The following is a 17,581-nucleotide window of genomic DNA, read 5'->3' on the forward strand; positions in this document are numbered from 1 at the left end:
TAGGTGGCTCCTGCTGCTCCAGGGGTGGCCAAGCTACCGTCTAAACCTCCTGGTAGCAACCTGGCCTTTCAGCTGCCACTCCTGCAAGAAGTTTCAAGGCAGACCATGAAAGCAGAGGCAGTATTTTGTTTTTAACTTTCCCCCACATGTACACAAACACAGTCCAGAACATGACACCAGCATTCCCCCACAAGTGAGTATCCAAGAAGACAGTCGTACTGGACAAGGGAAAGACCGAGTAGCTCAGAGGCTGGGAAGAACAGAGAGAGAGGGAGATGCAGAAAATTCTGGGGGCCATGGCAAGCAAGCAGTGTGGACTGCATGGACAGCAAGTCCACTCAGCACTCCTGCTCAGAAGATTGCACTTCAGACAACAAACTAATGTCTCTGCTGGGTAGCATTAATGGATCCTGGGAGTCTTTAGGACGTCCTGAAGCTGGGAACGGAGTGAACAGACCTGCCTGCTCCTATTCCTCTGGCAACAGCCTGGGTGAGGAGCCCTTCCAGTAGGCTATCACATACAGCAGGACTCTGCTCTCTCATATTGGTAGGCTTTGAAAAAAAAAAAAAATTAACTGCCCTCCTCAGTTCTACTTCTTTCAGATTTGTTTCAGTCTGGGAACCAGCTCCTGTTCATGTTCATGAGGCATGGTCTGAGCAGTGCCACCCTTTCAAATCCTTGAAAAACACTAGACAAAAACACGCGTATCTCCATCAGTTCAGGAAGCAAAAGACTCTTAACCCAAGGAAGAGCTGATTAAACTCATATTATGGGAATTTCAGGTATGCAGCAAAGCCAAACACTTCCCGGGAGCCTACGGAGGCCCTTCACACCACGAGATGATGTGATGCCGCTGTCAGGCAGCAGCTGAGTAGTGAAGTTTGAGTGCAGTTTTGGAGTAAGGTGTTCTGGTATAATTTCACCCTTGCCACTCTGTAACAAGTCCTCCCGCAAATCAGGTTGCTATGTTCAGGTTTGGCCAACACAATGAGAACTTCAATGAAGAGAAATTATATTGAAATAAAGAGCACCTTACTTAGCAGTCCTATTTTCTGATGGCCCTTACTAGGCCATGCCCAGCCTCTGGCAGCATCCTCTAGCTTTTCAGTCATCAGAGGCCCATACTGCTGACTTTCCTGGGGAAGAGGACTCCGTCAGCCTGTGACAGTGGTGAAAACATTGAGATTTCCCTTCTCCACATCAGCAGATAAAAAATATTTTCCTCCAGCGTTCCCTTTTTTTCCCCTATTCCCTATTTCTTCTTTTAGCTGAAGCCACACTTTCCAATTCAATATTTTCACAAGTCAACTGCATCTACAGCTGTCAAGGAACTCCATTTACCAATGAGCTTAACTTTAACAAATGGTAAATGTTGAGTATAAAGGATACATTTGAAGGATACCCAGACAGCTCCAGTCACACGGCAAGACATAAAGTAACTGCTACTTTCCTTGAGAGCCTGAAACACTCCTCTACAGCACTTTGTCAAAGTCAGGAGAGCAATACAGGCTTCAGGGAAGTCTGGCCATTCACCTCCCAGCTGTGCATGTATAAGATGGGTTTGCAGAGGCTCTGGAGAAAGTCTGGCCTTTTATGTGGCTCTCTCCTCACAGTACCTAAGCTTGAAGAACTCTTTGTAAGGGAGTTCAAGCTGGAAATTAGAGACAACTGTAAAGTGCCTACTACAAATCTGCTCTGAGGGTCCAGTCTCACCACATCTCCTTCCTCCCCTTCACGCAGCTTCCACCAAGGCTTAAGGTATTGAAGCAAAGTGTTCATCCTCCCCAACCCAGACAATTGGCATGTTTCATCCCCGCACTGCCAAGGCTGAAGAAGCCTTCCCAGCTTCTCATTGTCCATCACCTTCTCAGCCTGGCCGCTACCTAGGACACAAACTGCTGCTTTCCACCAGGACCCCATCCATCTTATGAGCAACAGTTGTTCTACCTCTCCCACTCACTCTGCCAGCACTCACTGGCCCAGCAACTGTGTTAATTCTTCAGTGGAGGCTAAGGATGGCCACACAGCAGCCATTAGGTAGATAAAAGCGTAAGCTACATCCCATGGAGGTGTCTATTACATGTGTAGATGCATGTTAAATTAGGAAAGACAGCTCTGAAGTCCCACCGTGTAATCTGCAATACACAAATATCATTTCACACATAGCAGGCAAGCTCCAGGTTAGCTATAATATTCTGTTGGTTGCTTGTAAAGAAGTCAGTGCTGGGATGAGTTACCAGAGAAATTTCCTCTCCTCATTTAGTGTTATCTCACTTTTGCAAACATCTGTGGGCTCTGATTCATATTAAATTAACTTTTGGGATTATGTTCTCTCTTAGGCACTTCTCTTGGTAAACTATTTGCCTTAGCATGGTAAATGGACTATTTTAGCAAGCCCAACAATTTATAACTCATGTTCACCAGTATAAACAATGTTGAATTATTGCATGAATAAAGGTGCTTTGAGAAATATAGACTGTATTGAACTGTCAAGAAGCACTTCTGGCAAAGGTTTGACCTACCATGCAAGTCAAACTGATGTCTACCAGGAGCAGTGAGGCAGACCTACAGAAGTTGGCAAAGCCAGAGAAGACTGAGGAGATAATGGGGCCGGGATAGACAAATAAGTCAGAGCAGCAGCTTGCTCCCATCAAATGGTGTTAACCTTGAGCAGAGTGAGATACAACTGAACGAAGAGAGGTCACACACTGACTGACTTTCCACCTATTTCTAGAATGCGTTCATGCTCTGCGCTTAAATTCATAGAACCGGGATGTCGGTACAGGGACTGACCAGCTGCAAGGACATGTCCCATCACCCTTAAAATCCTCCATCATAAACAACGGAGATCTAACTCTGACTGCAAGCTCATGTATGAGGAATATATATGTATGTTAGAAATAATGGAAATGTACCAGTGTAAAGCCTGACACATAGTAGAGGAAACAAAAATACCCTGCTGCTGTTAAATGAGTGATGAGGCTTTACAGATGCTTTTTTAACTTGGTTTACAACCAAGCAAATGACATTTGCTGGAAAAAGAAGTTTGCTTGTGATCACTCGGTTCTTTAAGAGTGATAGGGACAAAGGGGAAACAAGGCAAGACATCTCTGAAGTACACGACAACTTGCACAGCTCAGTCTTGTCTGCAAAAAGGGACAACTGTCTGCAGAGTTCTTATAGTGGGAGGTTGATAGCCTGGATGCCAGAAGTGTAACAATGTGTGGCTGCTAACAGTGAGGGGTAAAAACATGCAGAGCTGGGAGGGAGTGTTTCGTACTGGAAGGCAAGATCACTACTCCAGAGACACCCACACCAAACCAGCTCACTTTAGTAGTACCTATTGAGTCTTACAACTGAACCCTTAGAAAGTGATGGGCTGTGATCATAACGCTGCCAAGGCCAGTAACAGGTGTTGTGTTTGGTCTGTGCTGAGCACGTCCAGACAAGCGGCAGCACCAATTCCCTGCAAGCCATCAGCCCCTGCCCCACTCATGCCACTGCAGGGTCAGTCCTCAGCTCCCCATGGCCCTGCCCTGCTTGCAAACTACCCGGGGCTGGGGCTGCAGATATTTTTCAGCTTTATGGAGATACAAGCAGCCCCAACACATCCCATATGCCCCCTCAAGGCCACAAAGCAATCTGGATTTTCAGTTGCTGTTGCACCGTTGCCTGCCCCTCTTCTCCAGCCTTGCCGCACAGAAGCTGCTGTTGGAAAGCATAAAATGAAACAGAAATGGCGCTGAGTTCAAAGCAGGTTTTGCTTGGTTAAATTTTATTCACACATGTGGGAGCAGTGTCAGTTTTAGCAGTCCATACAGATACTCTAGTGGGTATAATTTAGGTGAATGTTTCGTTAGATCAGCAAAGCTCCCTGTGGCTATTTCACACCTCGGCCAGCGCTGAAGTTGCTGCTGCTGACAAAAAGTGGCTGATCAAAGGGGAGTAGATGTTTAGTGCTGGCGTGTAGGTCTTGTAACTCATCTGAGGTGGAAGGACGCTGTCGTACCCCTTTGCAGGTCCCTTCGCAAGGGTTGTGGTTTGCATTTGGTAACGAGAATAGATGCTGTTCCCAGCTGCCCACACCACCAAGGGCCAGAGGTGTCAGATGCTAAAATCAGCATCTGACCTCAGGCATGGACATTAAACAACAAGACCCAAAAGAGGAAAAAAGTGTCAGGCAAGAATGAACCCAAGGGAAAAAGCAGGTTTGAGAGATGGTGTAAGGAGCAGGAAATTGCGCACAAGGAATAGCAGTGGAAAGTGTTGTGATCACACAGGCATCAGTCAGATTTCTCTTTATAAAGAAGTAAGCCCATATAAAGAGAATTTACGTAGCGCTAAGGAAACAAGGTAGGACAAAACCCCAGCCATGGAAAATAATGAGAAAAGGAATTCAGTAGAAAATTAGGTGGAAACTAGCACACAAGAAGGAAGAAGAATACTAGACAGGGATTAGTTTTCCCCATTTGCAACTGCTATTTTGTCAGCCTGGCATTGTTTAGAATTTTATCCTTCTTGCTCTTTTGCAAATCTGAGCTGTTTTCACTTCACCTCAAGAGCTGTGGTGTCCATCAGTTGATCAGGAAAAACTGATTCCTGAGAGATTGAACCAAACTATACAATCTGGGTCAAGGATCACCTCGAAGCCCCTAAAACCTGGAAGGGGACAAGACTGTCTTTAGGTCGAGAGTTTCAGTTAAAAGCTTTCTTCCCATGTGTTGAAGATCATTACACTAACATTCAGGTTAAGGCAGAATAAATCCTATTGCGACTCAGTAGTAATCCTTCCTATGAGCAGCTTTTGCAAATCCCACTCTGTCATTCCCACGGTCAAAAATGCAGTAAAAAGCAGACATAAAGACATCTCCTAAAATCCAGAGCGGGCCGGCGCGAGTGGGGATGTCGAGAGACTGAAAGCCACTCATGCAGAAGGTTTGGTCTTCAATAGACTCCTGGAAGGGAAAGCACTTGTCCTTGCCGCTGCCTTCTCCAGCCCCAGATCAAGGAGCCAGGAGCAGGGAACAGGGAGCGGGGAGGCCACAGATACGCACCTTTACAACGTACTGCTCTGCTGACAGCTTGTACTCGTGGTGTCCGATCGTGAAGCTTATGTGAGGCAAGCTGGACAATCTTCTGCAGTCTACGAGAAACTGTATGCAAAGCACTGATTGAGATGGGATCGGTTTGCCTCTTTCTGAAGTGTTGCCCTTTTGGATTCAAGACTTTAGCAGCAGGTAATCGTGAATTTACTACAGAGAAACAGCATCGGGCTGACTTTCAGCCCAACACTGCCCTCCGGCTTTTCAGCTCCTGCACTGGGTCAATCCAGCGCAGCAGCCACGAGCACTGCACCAAAGCCCCTAGGACCCAGGGATGATGAAAATCCTTGCGAGCCCCAAAAGGAATGAGGTGGAGGAAGACTCTGACATCTCCCCTGCGCAACTCAGAACCGAAAGTGAGTGTGTGGAGCCCCAGCAAACCCGTATTAGCAAGGTCTGCTAAGCAAAAGCCCTTCGATGCTCTGGCCTGGACTGGGTGAAAGGAGTTGCCTCCAGCCCACACAGGGAGCACCCAAAGCTGCAGCTCACCCTGCTCCCTCCCATAACATCATCATTTTAGGGGGAAAAAACCACAAAACACGCCAGTGAGGAATACAGCACTTTATACCTATGCCCTGTCCTGGAGTGAGAATTAAAGAGCACAAGAAGGACTAAACTCTGGCATGGTCATTAATTTCCATAAATAAAACATTAACTTACAGTAACACAGAAGATCATTTCCTGCTCTTTCTATTTATTTCATGAAACAACTGGCATGGTAAATGGCATTGCAGCACACTCCAAGGCCCAGAGGGATCTTTGCTGTAAACTTTAGTGTTTAAAGTTATTGTTTTAGATGCTTCCTAGAAGGAAGAAACTTTTTTTGTTGTTGTTAAATCTGCTTTATGAAAACATAGCCCTAAATCTTGTTTATACTTAGCAGGTGTCATACTACTAGAGCAAAACAAACTGTGGGATACAGAGGACAAGGGCAATGGAACCAGTGTAATGCTTTGTAGGATAAGAGAAGCAAGTCATACTTATCCAATACATCCAGAAGAAATTAATCCTTGCTGGAGAGAGATAGAAGTTCTGGTAAAATCACTGATGAATGGATCCACTTATACCAAGACAAATTTGAGCCAATATACTCAACCTATCTGTGGTTTCTACAAAAACAGTCGTAGAAATTCAGGATGCATTTTTGCAGAATCTAAGATCCTGGCTGAGTGCTCTTATATCAGCACTGGAGTATATAAACATATACTGCAATGATCTGTTCCTTATTTGTATTGCACTAATGTAAGTGCATTGGAAATACATATTTTATCTATATGCATTAGTATGCACCATTATAAAATCAATTTGTTATTAAAGCATACTGCTTGACATGTATCTTAACATTTGAATGAAAACAAAATTTAAGATTTAACTGAGAAAGAATCAGAAGACTCAGAATTATACAGGCCACTCCAAGTCCTTCTCTTACAAAAAGAGGCAAATTAAAGGTCCACTTTGTCCTTGATCTTTGCCCTGTGCATTGGGCAACCATAACAATTTTCTTCCAAGTGCGGTTTTATGTCACAATGATGACAACTGCGAAGTTATCAGAAGCCGGAGGCGGCAGCTTTACCGGGGCCACTGGAGCTCTGGTGATGTAGTAATTGCCAGTGGGAGTCAGCCAAGGGCCAGCAATAAGGCCCGGTTAAAATAAGCAGCTCTTTCCCTGGAGGTGGGTGGGTTTAGCCATCTCACACTTGTTATCTCAGAGCTTTAGACATTACGAGGGTTCAGTCATGCCACCTGAAAATTGCCAGCGGGAAGATACAAAGGGCAGCAGAGAGACATGCCAGCCTTTCCTGTGGGTAAGGCAGTGGCAAAGCCTGACCTACCTTGAGTGACCTTGGCTCACACAAGCCCCCCAGAAAGGCACAGAGCTGGGGACTGCAGGTGTTGGGGCCAGAAAAGCCATGAAGTGACACATCAAGACTGTTTTGGTCTGCTGGAGGTAGTGGAGGTACTTCTTGGAAGGCAAGCAGGGACAAGGAAGAGTGGTGGGGAGCATCAGCAAAGGGAATGCAGAATGAAGCAGCAGAGAAGAGCGGAAAACCAGCAAGGAGACAGAGGAATAAGGTTCAGAAGGGAGAATAAGAGACAGCAAGGTCAGTCCTGAACCCCATGGCTCATCCTCCAGGAGCCTGCATTGTGAATGTCACAGCTGTGCATCCCTCCCAGGAGTCCCAGCACCACACTGGCTGCTCTGCTGCAAGATGACAGTGAGGGGTCCTGCCAGTGGAGTCGTTATCAGGCTGTACTTACAATACCTCTCCCTTTCCATTTGATGCTGACAGGGCTGGCTAGCAGCACCAAACCCCTCCTGGCTTGACCAGGTGGACAGCTATAGCCAGGGACTTCGAAAAGAAATACTCCTCTTATTTTCCAGAAGAAAATTCTCTGATGTAGAGTATGAATCAGTTCCTCAAACTGATGCCCCCATTATTTCCCTGCGCACCAGTACTGACAAGTACAGCAGAGGAGGTGGACATCTGGGAGATGAGTTGGGGCAGTAAGGTGGGTGGGTCAAAACCAGCCTGGCTCTGAGTTCAGTGCTGTCCTGGAAACCAGGCTTTCCCTGAGACCTCTCTGAACAGTTATTTTTACTATTTTCCCATCCTATAAGCTCTCTGCACCAAATACCAGTTTCTCTTATTCTCTGGCTGTATAGTTTTACCTCTCCAGTACGTGACGGACTTGCCCCAATATACTCCTGCAGTCGCCTGATTTGTGAAGAGGGACCGGTGATAAGAGAAGTGCCTGAGTCAACGATGGCTTCACAGCCATGGGAGCAAAATGCCACCCGGCCCTGGATCTTTATGCTGCAAGTGAAAAACAAAGCATCTTTAAGCAAGTGGTATATACCCTGTGACCGAGGCAATGCGTTATTGCTAGCTAAAGTACCAGAGTATGGTCTGCAATTAAAACTAGCTGCCAAGCTTTCCCAGTCTTAAAAGACAAGAATGCCTTTAAAAGACAAGAAAAAAATAAAAGAAAAATGCACGAGAAAGACTTCTTGTTTGTGGATACACTTTTCTCTCTCAGGACTCCTACAGCCTTATCATTTGCCTCCTGCTGATGTATTTGTCCTCACCCACAGTCATATGTCCTAATCAATTTACGGAACAGGGGGAATGAAGGGACACTGACTATATTTGATAAAGGTTAATAGGAAATATGAGAGCAGGACCCAGAGCTGGATTCAGTTCCTGATCCTCAACCACTTATCTGAATCGTCCACCAAGAGTCAACTTGACGATTGATGTATCATATTAAAATGTATTAACACACTCTTCCAGAAACCAGCTACCCATGTCACAGCAGGTTTTGAGAGCTAATAAACCCAGGTCTCATCCTAGTGGCCCCTCTCTTTGAAAGGCACAAGGGTAAAACACTCCAGCCGATTCCTCCTGCATCTCTAGGTGATTCTGCCTTTGCAGGTTTTACCTGAGGAGGTGAGTTCCACCAGGTATTTCATACATACATACATACATACGTACATATATACATACATACTTGTTCAGGTGTATTTGCCAGTAGCTTTTCTCTGTGACTGGAACCCAATGAATTGAACCTTTGTAGAGAGAATGGTCTATCCCCCCCAGGATCAATTCACCACCGTTCTCGGTGTCATCTCCTCTGGAAGCAGAAGACAGGATAACACAGACATGGGAGTGTTCCAGCATGCACCAGTGAAATTACACTTAAAAAGCAAAAGACACACCACACTCTTAATTCAGGTATGGATGGCCTAAAGGGGTTATTTCTAAATTATAGGTGTATATATCCTAATGTAGACCCCTCCAAACAACCTCTGAGAAGACTTGCTATAGATTGCCAAGGGCTAAGATAGGAATCAGGAGCAGACTGAGACAGCTGCTGCTCTCACCTCCAAGTAAACTCTATATAAATTGAAGTTACAGCTAAGTGTAACACAGCATTTCTGTTCATCTCTACAAGCTAGAAGGAAATCTCTGGCAATTCAGACATGATCGGTCAGACCTGGGAGCTTTTGGTTTTTTTATAAACAGCTCCAACAAGAGTAACTGTCTGTGCAAATATTCATGGTCCTCCCCAGCACATTTTTCCTTTTCACTTTTTCAGTGTCAAATCGAAAAAAAAAAAGAAAAAGAAAGGTGGGAAATTACTTTTTATAATTAAAGATCTATATAGATGCATGGTTAAAATAAAACAGGTTAAACAATTAAAAAAATTAACAATTAAAATTGATTTTTATACAATAGCACTTCAAAGACTGACCTTCTCAGATAGAAAGAGAAGACTGGCTCCTCTACCAGCTGCTGGTTCATGATGCTGTCAAACACAGGCAGAGCGTTGCCCACTGCTAAGGAGGGGTAGCCCAAGCCCAGCACACCATCGAAGTGGGCGAAGGCAAAGGTCATTCCTGGCTCAAGCACCGACTCACCAAAGTCCTGTCCCTTGATGGAGATGTTACTTATCTGTTCGGTGCAAGTGGTAATAAAGACCATCAATTACAAGAAATTAGCCACGTTTCAGATCCGTATCAATGGATTCATTCACTTTATGAAGCCTGGATACTCTTCTGTGACTTACACCACCACAGCAGGTGCCCATTTGCCAGGTAGGCTGCACCAATTTATTTTAATGCCTTAAATATCTGAATATTTCTTCATAAATCCAAGGCAGGCCCCAAGAAAAGAAGCAGAAATGCAAAATAAATTCTTAGGGGTTTGTCTGGGGAGCCCAAAGCTGAAGCAGCACCCAAACCTCTCAGCATCTGGCTTGTTGAGATGTCACACTGCCCTTGCTTGATCCAGGCAAGGTTTTCCAGGGCAATATCAGTATCTGAACCACCCTAGAAAATCTGGCTGATCTGAAGGCTAACATCTGTTTTAGGTGGATGCTCACCTGCAGCGTGTCTTTGCCAGCAACACCTAGAAGCTGTCCGGTGCCATACTGCAAGGAGAAGGCTTCCCCTCCATGCTCATATGAATCTGACAGAAAGGACTTAAATTTCTGGTGCAGCCCTAAAAAAAAACAAACGACACGTGTGCACTGAGGGGAGGTCTCAGCAATGCACCTGCTCCCTGGTGCAGAACCAGATGAGATATAAGAAAATCAGACTTTTGCTTATCTTACAAGGAAGGTGTTGATGGAGGTGCCTGTTTCCTCACTGGCACCCCAGTTTTTCTGTACTTGGGAGGTTATTTGGGGTTTTAAAGACAAATTAAAACAAAAAATGGGCATTTCCACTGCCTTTAACCTCAGACACCTTGTGATGCGGAGGGATGCTTGGAAGTTGCAGCCAGCACCTGCCCTGGCTGCAGGGTGGGACAGAGGGGTGGAGGTGGAGGAGCAAGCTGGGGAGGGGAAAACGGCCCTTGAGCTCCAAATCCTCCCCTCCCAAATCCCTGCTGCAGGAGAGCTCCTTGGGAAAGGAGAAGTGGCCAAGGCACCCACAGCACAAGGAGTGTGAGGGAGGGTAATGTTTCTTACTGCACGCTTCACTGATGCAATAGGCGGAAGGAACCCAAAAATTGGAGGAGCCGGTGTCAAACACGACGGTGAACCTCTGGGGTGGTGTGCCGACGTTCACAACTCCGTAGTACTGCGCCTGGGGGAGGAACAACCCAGTCAGCCCTGAGCTACCTCCCCATGAGCTGCTCCTGAGGAAAAGGCAGACCTGGGAGCATCATGCAATGCTTTCTCAAGGGGGTTGGTGCAATTTCATTTAAAGGTAAACGCACGCCACAGGGAGGTGTGTCTGGCTGCACAAGCGTCTGTGGGCAGTGGATTTCACTCCAGACGCATCCATAACAGTGCAGCATTTTTAAAGCCTTTTAAATAAATGCTCAGCCGAGTTCCTCACAAAGTTAACAAGCCTTCTCATACCAGCTTCAGTGGTGGCAAGGTCAACGCCAAGACAAAGCTCCCTCACGACCACACAGGTTTTCAGGCGGCTCCCTACTGATGCCAGTAAGAAATCAGTGATGCAAACACAGCGCGATCTCCCTCAGCCAGAGCCAGAGGGCTCTGACCAGTGGCACAAACACTGTCACTTGTGGCTGGAATTTTTCCTTTGTAAGTAGCAGCCCTTAACAAGTCAAAAAAATGTTTCTGAGTTACTGAACAAAGTTCATCTAGTGATTAAAGAAACCACTGACCATCCCAGGATACCAGCTGAGGCTAGAGATAATCTGTGAACACGTGAATGCTGGAGTGAAGAGCTTATCCATTTCCCGAATGTAAGTGTCTAAGTGCCCCTATCTGGCCCTGGAAGTGCTCTTCAGCATTAAGAGACCTATTTTTAGGAAGAGGCATTTCTGGAATTCAGATGCAGATAGAAAAGCAACAGCTAGCGCCAAGCTTTTTGTAGCAATACAAATATTTGAATATGTATCTTCAAGTGCATACTTGTTAATTAATACACTGAATATAGTTTCTGACCCTGAAGGTTATGATGTGAATGAGATAATCATGAAAAAGCAAGCAAGCACTCTGTTTAAGAGAATATCCAGCTATGCAGAAGGATTTTATTTCTTCCTGTATTAAAAAAACATCTTTATCGATTCATCTGTAAAGTGAGGGAGCTCTAAGAAATGTTTGCCAAAAAACCCCAAAACCCTCAAAAACCAGAAAAACTGCAAACACACTGCACTGAAGCCTCCACAAAACTGTTCCTCGTGCTTCCTGGATGTGCTGGAGAAGAGGGTTTTGTTTTGTCCTTTTGAAGTTTATCCCTCTTTGATAAGATTTAAAGCAGGCTAAAATGTTTCAGTCTCCTTTGTTGTTTTTCACACACATCTCTTGCTCATCTTGACATATTTCTTTATGGCTCTCAAGTGTCAGGAAGTTCTTGCTGAATTAATTTGACTTTCTCTCCCCTTTTCAGATGCACCCTCCACAACATTTCTGCAACTTTGCTTTCCTTTAAATAAGCATAACAGAAGAACCAAATAAAACAGAAAACAAGGAACATCCAAATGGAAAAAATGCTAAACCCAAAATGTTTGGGTTTGACCTGCTGACTTGCCTGGATGAGAGCTAATGAAACTCATATTTTTCCTTTTTCAGGCTGCTGTGAGACTTAGGTCAGTCTCCAATGGGTAACACACATTAAGCTCAAGAGATAAAAGCAAAAAAATAAAACTCTACTTGGGTCTTTGTTATCACTGATACATGACTCCACATGATCACATAAATGAGATTTGGGAGATTCTTTTTAACATGCAAACACCCAAGTTTATGATAAATAGAATACAGCTAAATTAAATCACCAGATTCTGCTACTAAAAATCCAGTCCTGAAGAAAGATTGATACTGGCAAACCTTCCACACTTATTTGAAGACCCAACCAAGTCCAATACACATCCACACAAAACTAAAATTTTTCACAGGACTACCACTGCACTAGACTGTATCAGCTTTCTATCCAGGTCCCATGCTAACCTAGATCTCTACATGCTTTATTTTGCAGATTGGTAAACTTATTTTTTATGATTTAATATTTACAGTGTGGAGCAACGAGCCACCTCAAGCCCTATAATTTCATTGAGACTAAATTTAGAACATGCTGGGAAGAAAATATGTCTTCAAGAGAAGAACGAGTCTTTATGATTGCATTACCAAAACTGTACTTACATTCATGTAATCATACAGCCTTTCTGAAGCGGTTCCTACCGATAAAGCAATATCGGCAGGGAAGCAATGCAGGTACCTCCGGGCAAAAATGTCAGGGTAGTGATTCCTCCAAAATTCCTCTAATTGTCCCTTTTCCTTCAGCTGTCTCCTGATAGATTTGAATTGGGTGAGGGGGATTCTATGTAAATAAAATAAACACAAAAAAAATAACTGGTTCTCCTTTCTAGAGCTCTCAGATTCTTCTTTTTTATTTCAAAATTTCTTTCAAGACCTTGGGTAGCAATAAGCACAGATAACCCCAGGAAGCCATCTGAGACACTCGCCAGTGTGTTTTCTTACCGTTCCACGGCCACAGTGAGTGGGATGTAAAACACAGCCAAAAGTATCACCCTCATGGCTCCAAGTAGTTCAGAGTCTAACGACACTCATTTACTCAGAAGTCCCTTTTTTATACCCTGTTGTCAGCGCAGGGCTGTTCGCCAGGTCAATCAATCACAGGAGGTCAGTGCTTTGGCAGAGAACAGGTTAATGTGCTCTCAGATTGTGCAATTAGTGGCATCCAGTGGAGCTACTAAGGCACAGATAACCAGGGCAGTCTAGACCAAATAGACACTTTACTAACAATCCTTAATGTCTTTTGCATAAATATAATACATAGGGTGAGCTTGGCTCCCATCAGCTTGGGAGAGACCAGACGATCCAAGGATTTGCCCGGTTCTCTCCAAATAAGCTGCTTTCCAAGCTCGCTTTAGTGACAAGTGGCCCAGAAGTGTCCAAACAAAAAAAGGACATAATATAAAACCATTTTCCTTCTACATGGAGACATTTCAGTAAGGCTGAAGAGAGAGACATTTGATAGAGTTCTGGCAAATCAAGCATCACAGAATCTTTGAAGCTGGAAAAGACCTCTGAGATCATCAAGTCCAGCCTAAATCATTCCCTAACAACTGAAGTTTAATTTCCTGTTGACGGGAGAGCTCCGGTATAAACATAAATGTAGTGGCCATCCCCAAAAAATGTGCCTTCAAAGTGAAAAACCAAGTTGCAACACACAGTAATAAACAGCCGGTGGGTTTATACGTATTTCAGCAAGACATTTGGAAGCTTTCACTTGGATTTATTTCAGCACAAGTTTCCTGAGGGTAGTGGTTCCCACCCCTGCCTGACACTTAGGTTCAGGGCAAGCTGGCAGAAAAATAATGGTGTCAAAAAGAGACTCTGATCTCACAGAGAGCAGCCCCAAACCCATTAGCTGCCTGGGAGGAAGCTCAGCACTGAGTCTGCAAATTACTTCTGAGGCTTTTTGAATCTTCCCTCTGCACAAGAAAGTGTGGTGAGCAATTGCACAGTAAAGCTAAATTTGAATAATCAGCCATTTTTGTCCAAAAGCCTATGTTAGGATGTTGGGGAAAAAAAACAATGACAATTTTTTCTCTGCGAATCGCCACTTACTTAAAATAAACTGCTCCACACATGAAGGTGAACTGGAACTAAGTAACCAACAAAGAAAGAGAGCAGATGTGGGACAGTGTGCAGTCAAGAGCAGGGAGGAGGCAGCAGTCATCATTCACTCCAGCGACAATGCTCCAGTCAAGAAGAATAAACAGGTTTGTGAGTGAAGAAGGAGTCAAAATGCCTGTCACAAACTTTGTTAAACAAATGTAAAGCAAATCATTATTAGCATATACTAAGGAATTTCTTAACAATTGTTCCTTTAAATCTCTTCCCTTGCTATCAGACTGATTGAGGAGGGGCATGAGAGCCTTAAAATCAATGAATTTAGAGCTCTATTCACTAGTCCTCTGGATTTTGAGATACATGTTTTGTTTTTTCAAACTTACCTCCAAAATTGTGATGGCTACACAAACTCAGCAAGGGCTGAGCCTGGTGTCATCACAGAGCTGTGTGCAGAGCTTTGGGTCGGAAAAAGCACCAGCATCTCTATTCTTTTTTTTTTTTAAATAAAAACTCCAAAAATGCAACTTTTATATTGATTTCCATTATATTGTGATTTTTAAAAAATTATCTAGCTCTGAGCAGTGTTCCTCGTTTCTTCTGGACTTCGAGCTTTTACGTAAGTTCTCATCAAGAAATCATGTTTTCTGTCCTGCAGCCACCCCAGTCACTGAGCTGCAGGAACTGGGTGCTGGAAATGAGAATGGTGAGCACTAGATGTGGTCATTTGTGAACCTTCAGAAAGCAAAGGCATTTCTCCAGGAGCCTACACACATCACCTGACACACAGCAGCGTGGATGTTGTGCCCTGTGGTAGAGCAGCGTCACTTTGACAAGAGCAAGACAGTGTCTGCACTGAGCACCTTTATCACTTGGACTTCTCCTCAAATGCCACAAATGCTTTTCGGAAGTCATTAACGTGCACGTTGGAGGGCATCAGGATAACTTTGAAGGCACGAAGTGGCTTTCAAAACACCACCCCGGGTCTGCTGAGGGGACTGGCTTTGCCTTAGAACCTGCACTGAGCTGCTGACTCTCAGAAAGATCAAGATTGTTCATTTTATTGCAAATGTAGCCCTTTATTATCCCACCACCAAAGGTTATTTTTTTCCCAAATACTCTGATCTGACAGTGTGTTCCAAGCAGACGTTCATTTAGCCAACAGAGGTACAAAATGCAGCAACAAAAGGTCATTGTGACTTTTTTTGATAAGTTGGAATAATGATTAAACTACAATGCAGAGGATCCCTAAGAAATAGTTGTCTGCAGCTTAAAAGTTTCATGAAGTAAAAATAATTAGAAATAATTCAAGTAGAAAAAAATGTATACATATTTGTGTTTAAAGACAAAGTATACTGCAAATTTATTTCTCTCCATATGGATTATTAAGAAAAACATGCCTAAACTATTCTATTAATACACCCTTAGCTAGGCTTTTATGTTGTTTTGGTGACCAGGACATCTGAATACACTTGTCTAAGGGACACGTCTTTGCCATGGATGTGAATTCATTATTATTTATGCCAAATGCATTTGGTTTTCCCCACCTGTAGCCTACAGTGCCTTATCAGAGCCGGGAATCTTGCCTTTAGAAAGTGCCACAGCTGCTTAGAAATGGAAACAAACACAAAAACCTGCTGGGAGGGCCATATGAATATTTTCTTTAAAGTGACATCACATTTTGGGGTAACTCCCTGGAAAAGGATGCCCTACAAAATCCAGGAATGACGCATTCCCCACAGCGGTCCTCTGACAGGGTGCGCAGCGTTAAAGCAGTGACAAAGTGTCTGCTCCAAGATGCTCATTCAATGCAAACCAGTATTTGCTTCTGGGATGCTAACAGTCAGCACGTCCTGTCCTCTGTCACGAGAGAGAGAGAGAGAGAGAGAGAGAATTTTCACTGCCTCTGTTCCACTGCATGGCCACAGATGACTACGACGTATCTCTGTTCTCCAGGCTTGATAATCTGCCCAGCTTCTCCACCCAAAAGCTATTTTATGGCACTCAGGTAGCAGCACTCGCTGTTCTCTGTCCTGCTGCAATACTGGATCCCAGACGCCCTCTCTGCTGTTCTCCTCCCCCAGGAGATCCTCCGTACATTTCACAGCATCACTGCTGCACGGCAGAGCTACTCACAGCGAAAAGACTAGTAAACCTCCTATAGCCTGTACTCAATTCATAGCGAAAAGTTGCTTTATATTTGAAAAACAAGTGACAGCAGAGAGCTCTCTGTCAGCAGCTTTGACCAGAAATCCAGAGGCCACCTTAACTGTTTGATATTTTTCTCAATCTTCTGTTTGCTCTGCCTTTTGTTTTTCCAAGAATTTGTAGCTCTCAGCAATCATGTATTTTAGTTGTGTAGCACCTAATGCCCAGAAATCAACTGCAGACCTTTGTAGTAAGTATTCTCCCTAACTTATGTTAAGTGTGGAAAATGACAGCAACAAGCTGTAGATACCAAAGCACAAAGCCAGTTGGCAGAAAGGCTGTTTCACCTTAAAACACTCTGCCAGCTTTCATACCCAGAGATCATGTTATAGCCATGGCCCACACACAGATAGAATAATCCTCAAGAAAGCTTAAAATAGCAGCAGCTCAAGAAGTCGAAGTATGCTGAGGTGCCTTACACATAGGAAGGCTCCTCCTAGAAAATCAGAAGTGCTCCTGACCTGAATAGTGATGGGTCTTGCTGAGAGAAGGAGGGGAACGGTTTACACTGTCACATCTAAATAGTCGCAATTTTTAACATCATATTTGTCTCATTCATAAAAAGTGAGAATCTTGATGGAATTAAATCCATGGTAGTTTCTTGACAGGTTTTGGTATGGGCGCGGGAACTGCAGTAGCATGATCAGAAGGCAGTCGGAGAACAGCCTTGGCAGGTTGCGCTAGTGGGAGTATTAAACAGGGATTCAGACAAGAAGCAAAACATAATGCAACGAAAAAGGCCCTGCACAGTCGAGAGTGCCAGAGGCTATAGCAAACACCGTTAAATTAAGAACATAAATAGTAGAACAGCTCAAGATAGCAGTCTGCCAAGTATTTGTGCTAAAGCTCTAAGATAAGTACTGGGTGGCAAGTTGCACTCTGAAATTATGTATTTGGCACCTTGCAAAGTAAATCCCCAAAAGTGCCACTCGTCTGGAAAGTCAGTCAAGTCTTGAGAGGTATTTTAAACAACAATTCAATTACATCTGACATTTCCGCTAAAAGTTTCACAAGAGCTAACAGCTGAGTTTAAAAATTCTGTCTTCCGCGGCGGTTACTTTCCTGAGCCAATCCTTACAGCCAGCACTGGCTGCACAGACAGCACAGCCAGATGGGCATCAGGGGGACAATTTGGGGCAAAACTGGAGAACACTTACAGTGTGCAGGAAGAGGCAAGAAGGAATGTTCTTGAGGAGGG

General features: G+C 44.2%; 1 protein-coding gene across 1 annotated transcript; it reads right to left on the reverse strand.

The window, feature by feature from the left end:
* Positions 1–4,776: 4,776 nt before the first annotated feature.
* Positions 4,777–13,115, reverse strand: LOC104278738 (cathepsin E-A-like). Its single transcript, XM_009875813.1, has 9 exons — positions 13,060–13,115; positions 12,721–12,898; positions 10,576–10,693; positions 9,988–10,106; positions 9,358–9,557; positions 8,614–8,736; positions 7,775–7,919; positions 5,056–5,154; positions 4,777–4,956 (listed from the first exon to the last, which is right to left on the reverse strand). The coding sequence occupies exons 1-9, from the start codon at positions 13,113–13,115 to the stop codon at positions 4,777–4,779; spliced, it is 1,218 nt and encodes a 405-aa protein (XP_009874115.1).
* Between the last annotated feature and the right edge of the window lie 4,466 nt (positions 13,116–17,581).

This window comes from Apaloderma vittatum, unplaced genomic scaffold (assembly GCF_000703405.1).
Source record: "Apaloderma vittatum isolate BGI_N311 unplaced genomic scaffold, ASM70340v1 scaffold1239, whole genome shotgun sequence".
In the NCBI taxonomy this organism is placed as follows: domain Eukaryota; kingdom Metazoa; phylum Chordata; class Aves; order Trogoniformes; family Trogonidae; genus Apaloderma; species Apaloderma vittatum.

Coding starts and splice junctions, on each gene's coding strand:
- LOC104278738 (XM_009875813.1), bottom strand. CDS start 13,115: ATGAGGGTGATACTTTTGGCTGTGTTTTACATCCCACTCACTGTGGCC. Junction 8,737..9,357: donor TTCTCTTTCTATCTGAGAAG/GTCAGTCTTTGA, acceptor TTCTGCTTCCAG/AGGAGATGACACCGAGAACG. Junction 5,155..7,774: donor GTCCGTCACGTACTGGAGAG/GTAAAACTATAC, acceptor CTTTGCATACAG/TTTCTCGTAGACTGCAGAAG.